Here is a 19,389-nt window from a genome sequence, read left to right on the forward strand (position 1 = left end):
CCCGTCCAAAAAAAAAAAAAAAAAAAAAAAAAAAAAAAAAAAAAAAAAAAAGAAACAAAAAAGAAAATGACTATCAAGCATTGATTATCCTCTATCTGCTTACTCTTATGCTAAATACTGTGAGATATACAAATGAGAGGAAGACATTACACTTGCAAGGAGCCTGCAACCTAATTGAGGAACTAGTATAGAAATTAAAAATCAATATACACACACAGCAAAATGGGACAAAGGAAAAAAAATGTATTAGGGAGGTACAAAGGTAATAGACAATTGAGCACTCAGGAAATGTAACCAGAGAATTTGAGCTCTGGGATGACTTTAATTAGTGGAAATTATTCATCCCCAAAAGGAAAGCAATTAGGGGAACATTCTGGGTAAGCAGGCAGTACCAGATAAGACCACTGCACAGGAGGTCAGTATGGTTGGAATGAGTGTTATGAATAGTAATAGGGAAGGCTGGAACGAAAAAATGAGGACAAATTGTAAAGACTTAAATGCAAGACAAAGGGGTTTAAATCCTAAGTCTAACTCTAGAAATAGTACAACTTTTAAAGACTTTGAGGAGGGCAATGTTAAGAAAGTCAAGTTTTAGAAAGATTTATCTAGCAATTGTGTATATCCAGCAGGACATTTATCACCTACTGAGAGTGACAAACCAGAGACAGTATTACAGTATTTCAGTAGTTTAAGGGTAAGGTAGTAAGAGCTTATCCTACAATAGTGAAGATCGAAAGATATTTGAAGCACATCTTGAATAAAGAAATGTCAGATCTTGATGGTCAAATGAAATAAAATCATAAATATTTAGAAGTCTTAGAGAACAGAAAAGTTATAGGAACATGAAAATAATTTATTATAAAAACTGGCTTATCAATAACCAGCAGACAAAACATGGAACGAGGGTTCAGAGATAAATAGGTTAGTGCGCAGTTTGTACCACAGATAAAACTAGCAAAGCAATTCATTGAACAAAATATAGTCCATTAATTTAGAATTTATCCTAATAACTCCAGGAAAAAGAATCTGACTTAGAAGACAATCAGTAACATCATAGCATACATTACGGCTCTGAGGTCTGTGCTGTCCTGGTGAAGAGAACCTTTTGCATCTGCATTCTGAAGTCCTGACAAAAGCGCAAACTTATAGGACAATGCTAACTGAATTCAATTTTCAAAATACAATCAAAACATTGTGTTGATGTCAAAGCCTTTCTTGAAAAAGAAGTCTTTACTCAGATTATGAAAAAGAAAAGATTATCTGTAAATATAAAGTGTAATAGGAATGAAAAATAACAAGGAAAGGAAAAATCACCACATGACTACAGTTAGGGAAAAGGATCTTTTCACTATGGCTAATCTTAACTAGAATTTTCATTCTGGACATTGCTCTCATTTTAAAGGAAAATATGGACTTAAGCTTGATGTATTTCCTGTTTGTCTTATTTTCCTAGGAAGTACGTGACCTTGACAGAATCAAGACTGTCATGAAATTCAAGACAGGTTTGCCGCATACAGTTCCTCTGGATCTTGACCTGGAAATATTCAGGGAATAAAAACTTGGATTAAACATTTGGATCCTACAAAAAGAAGCAAAATTTCAGTATTAGAGATACTCTTTGGCTTTTCAGGCTGGCCCTGAACTCACTACATAGCCCAGGCTGGCCTCAAACTCACAGCAATCCTCCTGCCTCAGCCTACTGAGTGCTGGGATTATAGGTGTGTGCCACCCCATCTGGCTCCTCCTTGGTTTTTTTTTAACAGTGAAAAGAGTTGAGTATTAAAAGGAATGGGTTTTGGGCTGGGGATTTAGCTCAGTCGTGCCACCACCTGTCTCACAAGGATAATGTCCTGAGTTGGATCCCCAGTACTAAAAAAAAAGGAATGGGTTTTGCTTAAAAAAGGAATGGTTTTACTCATAATCCTTTATTAGTCATTGAACTTATTTTAATTAACCCTTTTTACACTTAAACATTTTTTGACAAATTACAGTTGAGTTACATCTTTGAGATGAGCTGAGCCCTTGTATCCCAAATTTCTACCCCAATTGCCAAACTATTGCTGTGAGAAGGCACTAAATGATCCACAGTTTCTTTCAATTAAATTATGATAAATTCTAGAATGACCTACATATTTTTTCATGTGTATATAAAACAGCTCTCCATCTCTTAGTCCCTCTAAAACCAATAGAGTTTCGTGCAAAGGAAAATTTTCATTTTTGAAAAAATGCTAATGGTAAAATATTTCCACATTTCTCTAAGATCAAAGACCATGTGTAGAATGCATAACATTCTGGCTCTGAGTGTCCAGATAATAAGTCTAATAATGTTATCCTTTCCTATAGAAAAAAACAATCAGGCCAGAATTTAGCTCAGTGGTGCCCTCTGCTCCTGCCTCATAAGCACAAGATCCTGAGTTCGATCCCCAGTACCCCCACCCAAAAAGAAAGAAAAATCAGTGTTCAAACACAGATCTGAAGGACAGAACCAGACACTCACTAGTCGATCCCTGTCATTCTGGAGTGAAGACATCGCCTTTTTCAAACTCTGCATTTCAGCTGGGCTGGAGGCTGGCTGCGCTGCAGATCTCTGCTTTCCTTCCTCTGTTTTCCGGAATTTTTCCAGCTCATTCCACAGATGATCTCTCTCTGTCTGTAGACTGGCCACAGCCTTGGACAAGGACTGCACTTGGTTGTAAGAATCTTCTAATTGTGAGGACAAGTGAAGCAGTTGCTCATCTTTGGATATGAGCTGCCGGTTAAATTTCTCGAGGTAAGACAAGTTGGGATCCTCAGAGCTGGTCACTGGTAAGGTGCCTTGCACAAGAACACTGCTGTCTCTGGTTAATGAGCCTTTTTGTTCTCTCAGCTGGGCCAACTCCTTCAGACTGGCACTGTATTTCCTTTTCAGTTCATCAAGTTCCTCACTGGCATGATCCCTACTATCTTGCAAGGAACTCATAGACCTTCCGAAAGACTGAATTTGTGCTGTAAGATCTTTATTTTCTTTGGTAACCATGAGCAGTTTCTGTTCCATCTCCACCAGATCTCTTGCTAGCTCTGCCACCCTCTCTTCCGCTGTTTCGGTTTCATTTCGCATTATCCCTGCATCATGATGAAGATGCTTTAATTCCTTCTTCAGTTTATCTTCAATTTCACCTACCTTCCTGGTAGCTTCCTTTTGAATACAAACCAATTCCTTTTCCAGTTCTGTGATTCTCTTCTGAGAGGAAGAAAGTGCTGTACTTAACCCCTGAACCTCTTCTTCTTTTACTTTTAACTGGGCATGACAGATACCTAAAGTACCTTCTTCTTGCAAGGCTGTCACTTGTCCCTTTAGTTGGGTTATGGACACTTTCAAGTTCTCGATCTCTTTAGATAAACCTTGTTTCTCTTCTTGGAGGGCAGCACAGGACCTCTGTAGATCCTCCATTGCTTGCTCAGACTCCTTCAGTTTTTCTTCTAATTTAGCACATTCATTTTTCAGCTCCTTATTTTGCTGCAATTGAGCTTCAAGGAGTTGCTTTTGCTGACAGTCTTTTATTGATATCACTTGGTTCAGGTCTTCCCTATACTGGATCAGTTCTGCGTCCAGCTTGGCGTTCTCAGAATTGAGATCATCCATACGACTTCTCAAGCCTCGGATTTCTTCTTTGAGCCTATTATTCTCAGTAGCAGCATCTTGGATGAGTTGGTCTTTTTCCAAGATTATAGAGAGATGGCGCTCTTCTAGCTGTTGATAGTCACTTACTATGCGGTCTCTGTCATTTTGCAGAGAAGACATGGATTTAACAAAGGAATCCAACTGTGCCTTCTGCTGAACATTTTCCTTTTTGATGGTTTTCAGTGTTTCCATAAGCGGATTGATTTTGTGAACAGCTTTCTTACTTTCTTTTTCTAAGAAACTAGTCTCCTCTTGGGACAGTAGATTTTCCAGTTCTTTAATTTCTTTATCATGTTCCTGATGCAGCTCAGCAATGGCTATTTGGATTGCCTCTTCCTTACTAGAGAGCAGGCTTATAATCTTCTGCTCTTTCGTATTTATTTCTTCATGTAACCTATTGGTCAGTTCTCTGGAGGCCTGAAGATCAGTTTCTAGTTGTTCATAACTAAACTTACAGTTTTGGATATCAGCTTCCTGCTGCTTTATTATTCCTTCCAATTTTTCTCTGTGTTGCTTACATTTTTCTAAAGAGTCATTTAAATCAGACAATTGGTCTCTGAGAATCTTAAGCTCTGATTCCAATTTAGCTAATTCATTCTGAGAATTATGGTACAGGTGTCGAGTTTCTTCTAGCTGAGACAAAAGTTCTTTGTTTTTCCCCTGTAGAGAATCACAGACTTTCTGTTGATGCTGGATCTCTGTCTGGGCCTTGGACTCCCAAGTCTGCTTGTCATGTTCAAGTCTGGAGGGGTGGAGGGGGAGAGAGGGGAGGGAGAGAGAGAAAGAGAGATAGTAAGAGAGAGAGAGGGAGGAAGAGAGAGAGGGAGAGAGGGAGAGAGAGAGAATCATTAACTACAGATTTTTGGGAAAAACTACATTATGTCTAAGAAACAAATACCACCATCTGTACTCAAAAGATCTACAAGTGAATCTATGTTCATAATTGAAAGTGTTAATCATTTTAATACAGAGATATTAGTTCTTTCTGTTTACTTATCTATAGAATATTTTAAAGATATATCATGCCCAAGGAGTCATAGAAGTAAAATATGCTTCTTTTAATCTCATTGTTTGGGACACTATGGAATCCCTCCCCCCATTTTACTCTTTTTTTGCTCAAGACAAGCACATGTCTAGCTTCTTTAATATGAAATGTCTAGGCATGAGAGAGAGTGGAAAAAGATTAGAACTGGAGGGGTACCAAAGGTAGGGGGACATTGCTAGTTCTTAAACTTGAAAAATGATTTTATAGAGTTTATGGAAAATGTTTTTTTTAAAGGAAAATGATTTTAACAGGCATATGCAGTACAAACTGATGTGGACTATGAAGAAAATATAAAACCATTTAGCTAACGAAGGAAGTGAAAGATTTACACTTTGAAAACTACAGTACTCTGAAGAAGTTCAAAGAGAATATCAGAAAATGAAAAGATATCCCTTGTTCTTGAATAGGCAGAACCAATATAGTGAAATGTTACATAGATTTAATGCAATCCCAATCATAATATCAATAGAACTAGAGAAAACAATCCTAAAATTCATACAGAACCAGAAGAGACTTAAAATAGCAAAAGCATTTCTGGGAAACAAGGCAGAGGGCATCACAAGTCCCAATCTGAAATTATACTACAAAGCTACCATGACAAGACAGCATGATAACTGGCAAAAAAACAAAAAACAAAAAACAGACCTGATGATCAGTGGAACAGAATGGAAGATGCAGAAACAACTCCAAGTACACTCAGCCACCTTATCTTTGCCAAAGGGACCAGACACCTTCGCTGGAAGAAATCCTCTTTAATAACTGGTGCTGGGAAAACTGGGTTTCCACATGCTGAAGATTAAACCTAGACCCATTATCTCTTACCATGCATGAGACTAAAATGGAAATGGATCAAAGATCTAAATATTAAAACAGAAACTAAATCTACTGGAAGTTAGAATAGGCAAAATGCTAGAAGATATAGGCATGGGCAAAGACTTTATGAATAAAACCCTGATTGCACGGGAAGTATTATAATCAACAACTGGGATCACACTGAATTAATTCCTTTGCACGGCAAAGGAAAGCACCAAAACAGTAAAGGAACAACCCACATAATGGGAAAAAATTTTACCAGTTATTCCTCAGACAAAGGACTAACATCTAGAATACATAAAGAACTAAAAATAACAAGATACCCCAAATTCAAAGACCCAGTCAAAAAATGGGAATTTGAAATGAATAGACATTTCTCGATGAAGTACAAACAGCAAATAAATATATGAAAAAATGTTCAACATCACAGGTTATTCCAGAAATGCAAATTAAAACAATACTGAAAGTCCACCTCACTTCAGAAAGAATGGCTATTATTAAGATATCAACCAATAACAAATGCTGGCAAGGCTGTGGGGAAAAAAGGAACCCTTCTCCTTTGCTGGTGGGAAGGTAAACAAGTAAAACCACTGTGGAAGTCAGTATGGGGATTCTTCAAAAAAGTAGAACTATAGGTTCCATTTGACCCAGCTGTTCCCCTTCTAGGTTATTTTCTTGAAAAAGTTAAAAGCATCATATCACAGTGATATATGCATATCCATGTTTATAGCAGCACAATTTATAATAGTCAAATCTAGGAAACAGCCCATATGCCCATTAAACATGAATGGATAAAGAAGATGTGATATTTATATACCACAGTACTAATCTGATGGAAGGATAGATGTGAATCCTTTGTAGGAAAATGGATGCACTTCAAGGCCGTAATCGTAAGTGAAATAAACTGGACATGCAAGTTTAAATATCACATTGTCTATCTTGTGTCAGAAACCCAAGGGGTACATGAGGAGCATAATGGAAGATAAATATTGGAAAGTAGGAAGAACATGTTCAAATGGGAAGGGGAGCAAGGGAGACGGGGAAGGGAAAAGAAAAAAAAAGAGAATCGAGGGAAGAAAATGGAAGCAAAGCAGGTTAAATGGGGATGGAAAGAATGGTTGAAGGGTGGGGAGGGGAATGGGAAAAAAAAGAATTGAGATATGTTATGTACAGGTGCACATTTCCTACGAAGAGTGTGATTGACAGATATGACAATATGCACGAATAAAAAGAATAAAGTTTTGATAAAAGAAAATAATTTAGGACACTAAGGCAGTCATTTGAGAGTAAACTGTAGTGAAGTCCTGACAAAAACTGTTTGGTAGTTAAGAACTCCAGAAATGAAAGAGAAACCTAAGAGATCTCTCAATAGAGAGATGGGGAGATAAGATGCGAATGTTTACATATTATTATAAGTAGTAGTACTTGCAAGAGATAGAGTGAGAGGGGGAAGAAGAAGAGGAGAAAAAAGAAGAAAAGGAAGATGACAAAAATGTCTAAAGTATGACAGCACATATCTTCTAAGGGAATTTAAATCCAAATTAGTCCCATAAGAACAGAAACAGTTTAGGAACATTCTTTGTCTTGGGTTATCTTTGGAGGACAAAATTAAAGTTTTCGATTTACCTGGAAATGCTGATCTTCAGTTCCTCCATATGGATGGATGTCTGTCTAAGCTGATCCTTTAGAACACTACAATTCTCCTCTTTGAGTCTGATCTCTTCTTCTTTGGTCTGAATGGCGTCGCCGAACTTCCTCTCCCACTTCTTGGCATCATCTATTACCCTGTCCCGATCATCCTGCAGGGAAGACATGCTCTTCATGAAGGCTGCAAGCTGAGCCACAGTGCTGTCTAAGTTCTCCTGAAGCCGCTTCACTTCACTGTCTTTCTTGATCAGGGTGACCTGAATCTCTTCAATCATCTCTTCTAAATGGACTTTGTCTCCATACAAAGCATCCAGTTTCTCTTGCATGTTCTTCTTCTCTTTCAGGTGTTTCTCTTCTGCTTGCTCCAGTCTTCGCTCAAGATCTTCATCCTTTTGTTTCATTTGGCTTTTAACAGATTCTTTATTTGACTGAAGTTCCTTTTTCAGCTTGAGGTTATCGGCCAGCACTCTCGCTGCCTCACTTTGAGTGTCATCCAGCAGGACTCTGAAGCTAGCCAATTCCGCTTGTGCTTTTTTGCGGTGTTCAATTGCTTGAGCCAGATTTTCTCTGCTTATTTCCAAATCCTTTTGGGATTCAGTCTGAACAAATTCTAGAGCCTTAACGGTTTTTTCTAAAGCACTAATCTTTTCCTGATACTTGATGCAGTCCTTCCGTAGCTGTTTTATCTCTTGTTGTTTTTCTTTCAAAAGCTCCTGAAGTTCCTTTGCATGGCTCTTATTTCCAGGTTCTTTCTGTGCACCTTGTATTTTCTCCAGATATTCCTTGCGTATTTCTGATTCCACCTTAGTTTTTTCCTTGACTAACTGCTGCTTTTCCTCTTCCAGTTCACTCACACACTTTTTAAGATTCTGCATTTCAGATTCCAGTAGCTCGTTTTTTATTTGGGCATCTGTAACATCCTGATAATAATTCCCAATGCTTCCATTAAGTTCTGCTAATTGATTCATAAGCCTTTCTTCTAAATCATCTTTCTCCTCTTCTGCTGTTTCCTTTAGTTTGGTAACTCTGGAGAGTTCTTCTTGGATTTGCTGATTTAACAGGTTTACTTTGCTTACTTCTTCCTGAAGCACTTTTAGTTCACTATCCTTTGTTGATATTTGACTCAGTAAGGCATTTTTCTCATTTTCCAAAGTCTGGCTTAATTCTTTGTCTTTCTGTTTTTCTTCTTCTAATTCAGCAACCCTTTCTTTAAGCTGATTGAGCTCCTGCAGGTAGTCACTGATGTCATTGTGTGAGCTGAAATTCTCATTCACACCAGGCTTAGCCCTGTTCTCTGACATGACAGCTTCTGCATCTTCAGGCTTTGTGCTCACACCCAGAGAGTCTCGTTCTTGGGCCTCACCTGGCACAGACTGTGTTGCCCTTTCACCGACATCCCTCTGGTTATCAGGTCTCTCTGGGGCCTCTATGCTGGCCAGTTTAGAGACATTATCTACCTGATGCTTCAAGTCTCGAACTTCTTCATTCAGAGTGACTTTCTCAGCCTTTAAAGCCTCAAACTCCTTAGAAAGGTTTTGGTACTCTGTCCTGACCCTTTCTAGTTCCTCCTTCATGTTGGAATTGGAAAAAAGAAGTTCTTCCATGCATTCTTTGGCTGTCCCTCCCTCAGAATGTGCCTCTGCTCTAAGCCGGTCATTCTCTTCTTCCAGCTCTAGGATTTTCTGTTGTTTAGATTTAGCAAACTTTCTCATCTTTTCTTTCATTTCTTCCATTTCCTGTTCAGCTTCCTGCAACTGCTTTTCTGCCTCTTTCTTGTTCGCCTCCATAGTTTTTAACTTGCCATACAGTTCCTGCTTCTCTTGCCTCACGGTTTCCACCACATGCTGAATTCTCTCCGCTTCATTACTCACATTCTCGTAGGACTGCAGGAGAATCTCATACTCTTTTTGCAATTCCTTGTGTTTATCTTGCCACTGGGTGCTTTCTGCAATCTTAGAAGATCTCAGAGAGTCAATCTCCTTCACTAAGTTTTCCTTATCTTCAGTAAGACTCTCTAGAGCTAGTTTCAGACTTTCACAAGAGCCAGTGAGACTTTGATTTTCCAGTAAAGACCTGTCCATTTCTGCAATGAGTTTGTCTCTTTCTTCTTGAAGAAGCGCTAGTCTCCCTACGAGGGTATCTTTTTCTTTATTTTGAACAGAAACCTGGTTCTCCACATCTGCCAGAGACTTGGTTAGGTGTTCGATGGAGTCTCTGGCCGAAGACAGTTCCTCTTGGAGACTTTTGTTTTCTCTGAGTGCTTCTTTACGAGAAATCAGAGCAGCTTGCAGTTTCCTCTGTATCTGTTGCTTCACTTTGCTTTCTTCTTCAATTTCTTCTGGTTTCTGCTTCATTTCACACAGTTCTACCCGTAACTGCTTTATCCTCTCGTCATGCTCTTTGGCTTGCATTTCCAGCTGGGTGTGCAGAGCCTTAATTAAACCCTCTTGTTCTATTATCTCTGTCCGTACTTTAGTCAGGGTTTCTTCTTTCTCACTAAGTTGTCCAGAAAGGTGGGTCACTTCTGCTTCCCTTTGGCTCACGAATTTTTGCAGTTCATCTAATTCAGGCTGTAATGCTCTGAGCTGTTCTAGGCCAACAACTTCTAGTTGACTGCTTTCCAGTTTCTGCTTCAGGCTTTCTGCATGGGCTTCAGCTTCCTGGGATGCTGCCTTGAGACTTTGGATTTCTAAACCCTGTTCATTTATCTGCTCTTGTAACTGAAATATCTCTTCTGATTTTTTAATAAGCTCACTTGCTGTTGAGCTAACTTTCAATTCCAACTCCTCTTTTACAGCCTCTATTTCTTTGAGCTGGGCCTTAATCTCAGCAATAATAGAAAGAGTGCTTTGTGGGGCATTTTCATCTCCGGGTTGAGAAGGCCAGCCTGAGGACAAGTCAGACTTTAAAACAGAGCGAGTGGGACACTGTTCTGCGGCTCTGAGTAAAGCTTCTCCCACTCCTTGAGTGGGAGAGGCAGGTCCCACGTGGTCAGGGCACAGGAGTTTTCTGTCTACAGTCTCTTTTACTTGAATCTGCAGTTGTCTTAGCTGGTCTTCAATGTTCTCATTTGCTTTGCATTGCTCATCAAACTGTTCTCGCAAGCAATTACAGTTGTCTTTCTGTTGTTTTAGCTCTCCCCTAAGATGTCTTTCTTTCTCCTGAGCCTTTTTTAGAATCGCCTTACGGGAACTGAGAGCTTCTTGAAGCTTCTTTTGAAGTTGTTCCCTTTCTTTTTCAAGGTCTAGTATCTTTTGCTCCAGTTCTGGTTTCCAGTGTTCACCACTACCTGTCCCAGGTGGACTGCTCACTGGTGTGTCTGTAACTGATGCTGCTGAGTCGCCATCACCTGCGTCCTTGGTACTTGCAGTTAACCTCTGGATAACTGCTTTGCTTTCGATGATTTCTGCTTGCAGCAAGTCTATCTGGTCTGTCTTATCTTGCAAGTTCTGATTCATCTGTTGGATCACTGCCTGTAACTGTTCTTCTGCTACCATCTTTTCTTTCAAATCCTTCCTTACCTTCTCTAGTTCCACTTCTTTTTCAGATATTGTCTGTTTCAAGGAAGTTTCTATTTCTTGGCACTTAGAAGTCAAACATTTTTCTGAATCTGCTTTGTTCTCCTTATCACCTTCCATTTCCCTCCTCTCACTCTCATGAAGCGGGATCTCTTTCCTACAGTCATTTCTCACTTTGGCTAACTCCTCTTCTAAGGTACTGACTCTTTGTAGAAGTTCCTTTCTGTTAATAAGAGCTGCCTGGAGCTTTCTTTTTCTCTGCTCACTTTCTTTCTTCAGATGATCTAACTCATGCTGAAGCTCATCTTTACTTATTAACCCTACTGGGCTCGGCTCGTCATAATTATGTTTAAGTCCTGAAATAACTTCATTATCTTCCACTTGCTCTTTTTTTGCTTCTTCAGCCCTGGATAATAAATTCAGCTGTTCTTTAAGAGTCTTAATTTCAACCCCAAGTGAAAACTTCTCTTCATTAAGCTGAACCACTTTCTCTGTCATACTGAAGCTGATTTCCGTCACCTGCTGGTCCTTCTCCTTGATAGCTTGTTGAAGGGTTTCTACGTCTCTCTTTTTCTCTACTAAGAGCTGATCCATTTTGGCGATTTCAAGTTCCTTCTGTGAAAGAGTTTGTGACAGTTCCTCCATCTTCTCTGAGGTGCTCCTCGCACATTCTGCCCACTCGAGCACTTCACTCTCCTTCTTTTGCAGCTGGCCTTGCAGGCTTTTTATCAGGGCACTCTGCTCCGAAAACTGAAGCTGCTCATCATCCAGTTCTTTCTGTAGAGCTTCAATTTTTACATCTTTAGATTTGGCTTCTATACCAAGGCTATGGATCTGTTCAGTGAGCAGGTTCTGCTGAGTCGTGTGGCTTTCATAGTCCAGTCTTCTTTGGCTTTCCGTCTCAGCAAGGGTGGTTTCCAGTTGTTTTACCTGAGCCCTGAGTTCTGTCAAGGTGTTGAGTTCTTTCACTTGAGAAAGAAGCCGGTCTCTTTCTTCAGACAAAGCAGTGAATGCACTCCTGGCATCTTCAGCATTCTTCTTATACTCCTCAATCAGCTGGGCTAGGTTGCTAACTTCCTGAGCTTTCTCATATAAATTTTTCTCATAGATTTCTTCTGCTTCATGAAAGCTTATCTCAAGCTCTAACATTTGACCTTTTAGCCTTTCTAACTCATCCTGGGGACTCTGACTAACATCTGGTACAGCAGAAGAGGATTTATCCACATCATCCTGCTCTGTTGATTTTGATTCCATTCCAGCACCATTTAAGGCTATTTTCTCAGATGACCTATTTGGATGTTTAGCGCTCTCCTGCTCCTCTTTTTCAACCAACGGAACATCGCTGTCTTGAGTCAGCATTAAGGGAAAATCTTGTGCTGCATCTTGATGCAATACTTGCATACTAACTGGTAGTGTTCTCTCATTCTCTGCCTGTTTCATTTCTTTCTGATCAAGGACCTCATGATTCCCCTCAGCCCTCTTGCCCTGGAGCTGTGATTTAAGAAAAGCAATTTCCTCTTGAGCTTCTTTCATTTCTACCAATAAAATGGATAATTCTTTATGTTTCTGAGAAAATGTATTCTCTGGGACATCTTGTTCACTTTCCTCAATAGAGGAGCTGCTCTTGTTAAACATCATAGTATCAAGTACACCAACCTATTAAAAAAAAAAAATTAAGAAAAGAAAAAAGCATTAAACATTTTATAATTTTAAGAAAGCTTAACTGATATTAAAATTGGTATCTTATGTTGCATATTTTTGAAAACCTGACTTTTTTAGGTCTAATCCTCCTTTGCACTATGAAACTGCTAAGTCTTTTAAAAAGCAGTTTGTATAGTAGTGCCGCCACCTGCCTCACAAGTGCAATGTCCTGAGTTTGACCCCTGGTACCCCCCTCCAAAAAAATCAGTTTGTAAGTCCCAAATTAAGCCCCTAGGAGAATGCTTTCAAATCCATGCTGAGGTCAAGACCTAAGGAATCTTGGAATTATTCTTTATGTGGTCAACTTTTTTCTTTAGATTAAATCCCTAATTGTTTCTCCTAAGAACTACTCAAAAATAAGAAAAAAAAAAAAGCAGAAAATTAATGACATCTTCATTTTGTCCCATATTTTCCTAAAGTATTCACCAAAGTAAGAAAGTTGCAAATTTAGGTAAAAGAGCCCCTAACAGACAAGGAGATGATTCTCAAGCAGATTCAGATAAACTGCCAGGATCAAATAAAGAGGAATTCTGCTGGTGCTTGGTCATGAAATCATGGAATTGTCTGGCAAAATATTAACCAAATTATTACAGAGACTATTGTTGTTAGGCTGCTCAATTCATATAAATTACCTCTAGAATTGTTTTCTTGGGAAATAAAATCAGTTAATCATATTATAAATTAATTAGCATTTTATTAGACTGGCTTGGAGACAGGGTACACAAAAAATCTCCAGCTCTATCAATAACCTCATTTTGGTCCTCAGAAAAAAAATTCCAGCTTGATGGAAAAAACAAACAATAACAACAAATACAATAAATATGATTCTGTCAAGTAATGCAGTACCACAAGTACACACTCTGCAGGCCAAGTGACTGGATTCGCATCTTAGCGATACCATTCACTAGCAGAGGCTGGAAGATAGTAAAGTATCTAAACAATCTTAGCTGTCATCTTGGTAGCATTCTCAGCCACTAAGAAAAATGTTGACTGTTTTAGAATTATTCATTAAGAGAAGTTATCTCTTCATTTTTCCTAACACTATTTTAATCATTTAAAATTCTTTTCTCTTTACCTATACCACATTCAAATTTCTAGGGACCATATTCAAATTTCTAAAGCTGGGCTTAGTGGCATATGCCTGTAACGTCAGCACTCAGGAGGCTGAGGCAGGAGTTTTGTTGTGAATTTGAGGCCAGACTGGAATACATGGTGAGTTCAAGGCCAACCTCGACTACCTAGCAAGACTCTGTCTCAAAAAACAACAAGTAAACAAAATTTCTACAGTGTAGTGAGTAGGGAAAGGGACATTATCAGGACCGTGGGTCCTGCCCTGAGTCACCACAGCACAAGGTGAATTAAAGAACAGACAGAAACAAGACTCAGAGTGAAGAGGCTGGGTCTTGGGACTTGGTCAGTGCTGCTGATGGCAACAAAGACAAAAGCCCCCAAGCACATCTAGTATTCACTGGATACAATCATGAGAAGGAATAGGGAGCTAGGGAGCTGTGAAAGCATCTAGTGAATTACTGCCGAACACCTGGCATGATGGCGCTAGGCAGGGCTTCGGGGAGTCAGCACTGCTTATCTTGTTAGCATAGAAGAAACCAGTACTGGCACCAGGCGATACTAGCAGGCAACCCAGAAGGTCAGTGAGAAGAGATAATGCAGGAGAGGGAATTTGAATTGAGGTCAAATGCTGACCTCAGCTGCATGTAACTCAGCAGTGCCCTGCTCTTCACAGACCAGGACTTAAGGCCTTGGTGACAGCCATTACCAAAGGAGCAATGCCAGCTCAACTCTGCTACCTGACATGCCCATGTAAGTCACATAAGGCTTTGGTCTGACTCCTGATATAAAACAATATGGCCGAATTAAGGAAAGCAAGAAGCATGTTCCACTCACAGCCCACTTGTACTGGGCACGGAGGTCTGCTACACTAGAGAACAAAACTCTACACAATATTTAACACAGGAGAAAAGTTCCTTTATATTAAATTCCTAATTCCTATTTATCTATCTCTACAGATATTAAGTCCTGGTATAGAGAAAGGAGTAACACTTCAATCTCTGCTGGAATACTTCAATGTGTATAACTGCTTTTTGTCCTCTATTACCCTAAACATTCTTGCTTCTTTTCTACCTCTCTTGCATGTTATTTACTCATTGTCTTCTGTGGCCAGGTTCCTTTTCTGCTGCTCCCTATGAGGGCTACGAAGTTCAGTTCATTTTTTTTGGCTGGAGTCTCAGTACCATGCCAGACTGAGAGGACAGAGGACTCCAGTATTTGGCCCTCTCTGGCTACTCTCAGTCCTCTCTAATATTAGTTTTCCTCTTTTGGCTGAGCTTACTCCTTCCATGAACCTTTACAGTAGTCCCCTTATCCCAAGAGATAACATCAGTCATCTTTTCTTTAGCAATTTCCCTGTGTGTGGTTTTTATTTTTTGGTCCCCTCCTCTTTTCCATCACTCCCTGTTTTTTCTGATGATTTTATTATTTTTTTTCTTACCAAATTCCCACCTCTCTTGTCTGTTCTTCACTTTTAAGCTATGTTATCTTGTTTTCACCATACAAGATTGCTGGGCATCTTAAGACATTAAGCATTCCCTTGGCTAAATAAGATTCACTTACACTATGAATTCAAAATTTGTCAATAACCATAGAATACCCCAATTTTCAAAATTTAGGCTCTTCTAGAAAAGTTTGGGAATATGGCATCAGTGGTTCCATGTAAAGGTACTGAATATAAATGTGATGGCTTAAAAAAAATGTGATGGCTTATGTGACAACTTGGCTAGACCAAGGTATCCAGGTATTTGCTCAAACACTGCAGATGTCTCTGAAATGGTATTTTTAGTTGGTATTAACTCATTTACTTTGAGTAAAGCAAATTACCCTCTCTGATGTGGTGGGTCTTGTCCAATCAGCTGAAGGCCTTAACAGGAAAAAGATAAATCTTCTCTGAAAAGTGAATTCTACTAGCAGACTGACTGCCTTTAACTGAGAACTCCTTGCTGGTCAGTCAGCCTATTGATCTCCCTGACAGATTGTGGATATGTGAACCTCCACAACTACATGAGGCAATTCCTCAAAATAAATCTCACTCTGTATATACACACTCTATTGGTTCTGTCTCCCTGGAGAACCCTGATTAATACCTCAAATAAGTAGATACCTCTGTTAAAAAGCTACTTTTTCCTCAAGGCCATGTATTATTCTATCACCGATTTATTGATTAGAAGAACATAGCTAACTAAACATAACAGACAAGAGCAAACTTAATTCAACAATGATATTAACATATCATATTATATCACATTTTTCATAATTTTCATGGTTTATATAAAAAGCATCATTTTCCAAAGACATCCATTTTATATAATCCTAAGTAAAATAGTACCAACTGGGGGTAGTAGGGACCCCAAGAGAGTTGATCTAATCTCTACTGAGAAACTTTTGTGAGATCAGCAAGCCAATGATTACTATACTTGGGTGGACAAAGAATTCAAAATATTCAGGAACACAAGTAAATGTGAAGTAATAACTATTATGACTCTCTTAAAATAGATCTCATTTCATGAGTTATGTAATTAATTCTCTGTCAACACTAGGAAGGTGCAGAAATGTTTGGATTTGAAGCTACCTCTTCTTAATCTAGTCCTATTCTGATTATATCAAGGATGTATCACTTACCTCATGGACTTCATTCTCCACTTCCCAAGTTCTACTCTCACCCTCCAGGAGAGTAATCTGAGAAGACAGCTTTTCTGAAAATCACACACAAAAAGAAATCTTTTGAAAAATATATGTGGAATCTTTGAAAAAAAACAAAAAGACATGATTGCACATAAGACTACTTGAGATGCATGAAATAATCAGGAGGAAACAAATAGGCAAAATGGTTTGGGGGAAACAAAAGGCTACCTTACTAACATAAAGAGATAGTAAGAGGCTATGAGAAGATGAGCTATCAAATAGAACAGAACTAGGTAAGGATAATGAGCCTGAGTGGTGAATACTAAGCAGCAGATAACTTGAAAGAAGGATGCCAGGGTATGTGAGATGAAGCAGTTCTTTCTATGGCATAATCTGGAACTCTTAAGGCAACATATTGGCCTTGATTCATCATCCAATGAGTTCATAACAAACATTTTACATTAATATAGCACTTAACATACTCATTGTTCTTTCACAGACATTTGTATAGAGACATTGCTTTTTATCACTAAAAGGGAGCTAGCCAATCTCTTCTGACCAGTTAGGAAACAGAAAGATGTCATGAGATGAAGAGGTTATATAACTAGTTCACAGAGAGCGGGGACTGGAATCCAAATCTTAGCAATGTGTAGATCTATGAAGGGTAGATATACCTTGGATGATTAAAAAAAAATTAAACACTTATTATTATCACCAAGCAACTTATATTCTTTGTTGTTATTATCATTATTATTATTTTGGTACCAGGAATAGAACTTGGGAACTTGTGCTTGCAAGGCAGGCAATGGCACCACTGAGCTAAATCCCCGGCCTGAAGTTTATACTCTTTGAGATGCTACACATACTATTTTCAAAAGTTTATTTTTTAAGCAACATCCAAATGTCTTAACAGGACCTACAGAGGCCTTCGTGCATTGACACCATTAATTCTCCAACTTCCTCTCATACTGCCCTCTTTTGCTCACTCTACGCCAAACACACTGGCCTTCTTCCTGCTCTGCCAACATATCTGCCAACTCATGCTTCAGGACATTGGTTTGTATGGCTCCTTGTGCTTGAAATGCTCTTTGCTTAGTCTCTTTGTACAGCTGTCCCTCTTTCATTCTTCAGGTCTCCAGAGGGGCCTATCTTGACCACTTTGACACTGTCTTCTGCTTACCCCCATCTTGTCCCTTGTTTTATTTTTACCCTAATAAATTTACATACATTTTTATGTCCCTGTCTCCCCCTCTCAAAATGTTCATAGCTGTATAAATACAGGAAAGACTATTCATAAAACAAATGAATTCAAGACAATATATACCATATGTTCATATACTTTACAAGATTACTTGAGAAAGTGACACAGCGGTAGAAATGGCAGTGCAAAGAGTGAACTAAGTAGATTCTAATATAAAGCAACTATAACCTGTGAGATGAGACACAAACACCAATATAGAAAACCTAAAGGCAAGTTATCCCTTCAGGACAAAGAGAGAAAAATGTATAGTAATTCTAAATTATATAAAAGTCATATGCACAGTATAGACTGTAAAACTGCAAAATAAGCATCACAGAAAAGGTCTCAAAGAAAGTTGTTTTTAGGTGAGTTAAACAATGAACAGAAATATGTGATCTCCTTTATTCATTAAGGATGATGGGAATAGTTTAATAAAGGTGCATAATCCCCAGTTTAGAAGGAAGTGGAAAACAGTAAAATGGGTTGGAAATACTGGCGCAAGGGTATAATGAAAGCTTTACAAACTTTACTTGGAATCATTCTTGCTTGTAAAGACAAACCAGAGTAGTCAATCCAGAATACATTAGACAAGTAAAGCACTAATGATATGCTACTGACCCCACAAGGTCCTTGTGAAACAGAGGGTTAGCAGAAGAAGATCCATCTTAATTTTCACACAGCCCAATAGAATACAATACTAACAGGTTCAGTTCAATCCAACAAAACTTTATTCAGCAGCCATTACTTTCTAGGTACTACACTAGTTCTGGGAAAAGCAAAGGGGGCCCTGCACTTAGAGAGCTCATACTTTATCTTTGAAGAGCTTCTAATATACTAAAGAAGCCAATCAAAAGATCATTCTAATATTAAATATATACAAGGAAATTACAAAAGCATAGAAACACATTTAACCCAGGATAAGGGATGAATTCCTAAAAAAAAAAAATCCCTGATTGAGTCCTCAAAAATGAGTAGCCAGACTAAAGGAAAGGGGTAAGATTCTCAGAAGGGTGTTATATGAGCAAAAACCAAAATAGATTTTACTGTTAAAATTTTATTTGTACTGGTTTCTGTTACCTTACTCAATAAAATTATTGCTGACAATGTCCTTCCTTTCTTATTTTGCCTATTTAAAAACTCATCACCATATGAAGGTCCCATTCAAATTAAATGTCCTAAGGCCAGGCGTGGTAGCACATGCCTGTAACCCCAGCAATCGGGAGGCTGAGGCAGCTAGATTTTACTGTTAAAATTTTATTTGTACTGGTTTCTGTTACCTTACTCAATAAAATTATTGCTGACAATGTCCTTCCTTTCTTATTTTGCCTATTTAAAAACTCATCACCATATGAAGGTCCCATTCAAATTAAATGTCCTAAGGCCAGGCGTGGTAGCACATGCCTGTAACCCCAGCAATCGGGAGGCTGAGGCAGCAGGATTGCTGTGAGTTCGAGACTAGCCTGGGCTACATAGTGAGTTCCAGGTCAGTCTCAACTACATAGTGAGACCCTGTCTCAAAAAAAAACAAAAAACAAATTAAATGTGCTAGAATACCATGGTTGCCTGTAACCCCAGCAATCGGGAGGCTGAGGCAGCAGGATTGCTGTGAGTTCGAGACTAGCCTGGGCTACATAGTGAGTTCCAGGTCAGTCTCAACTACATAGTGAGACCCTGTCTCAAAAAAAAACAAAAAACAAATTAAATGTCCTAGAAGATACCATGGCATTCCAAAACGAATGTAAATTATATGGAAACCCTACAATATTTATAGTTATACTGCAAAATGTTAAGTAAACATTGAAACTATGCTGTGATTATGAATCTTATCTACAAAAACTACCATGCCCGGGGATTTGGCTCAGTGGTTCCACTATCTGCCTCGAAAGCACAAGGTCCTGAGTTCGATCCCTGGTGCCAAAAAAAAAAAAAAAAAAAAAAAAAAAAGAATGCATGAAAACTGCCAGCTGTGCTGTTTAAGATCTTTATTTTTCACAGAATCAGAAAATCTACATGTTATACATAGATAGGGATAAGAAGAGGATCATGTATGGGATAAGCAGACAAGAGA

The 19,389-nt window shown here is 38.7% G+C and overlaps 1 protein-coding gene across 5 annotated transcripts in view; it reads right to left on the bottom strand.

Moving 5' to 3' along the window:
- Positions 1 to 19,389, bottom strand: part of Golgb1 (golgin B1) — a 99,897-nt gene that overhangs the window by 26,467 nt on the left and 54,041 nt on the right. For all 5 annotated transcript variants that reach the window (XM_033768145.1, XM_010630000.3, XM_010629999.3 and 2 more), the window contains 3 exons: positions 16,079 to 16,152; positions 7,146 to 12,340; positions 2,498 to 4,403 (listed from right to left, as the gene is read on the bottom strand). In XM_033768145.1, the coding sequence (XP_033624036.1) occupies positions 2,498 to 4,403; positions 7,146 to 12,340; positions 16,079 to 16,152 (7,175 nt within the window). The remainder of the gene's footprint in view (positions 1 to 2,497; positions 4,404 to 7,145; positions 12,341 to 16,078; positions 16,153 to 19,389) is intronic.

The sequence above is a fragment of the Fukomys damarensis genome, unplaced genomic scaffold, assembly GCF_012274545.1.
Source record: "Fukomys damarensis isolate Sample0158 unplaced genomic scaffold, DMR_v1.0_HiC HiC_scaffold_24, whole genome shotgun sequence".
In the NCBI taxonomy this organism is placed as follows: domain Eukaryota; kingdom Metazoa; phylum Chordata; class Mammalia; order Rodentia; family Bathyergidae; genus Fukomys; species Fukomys damarensis.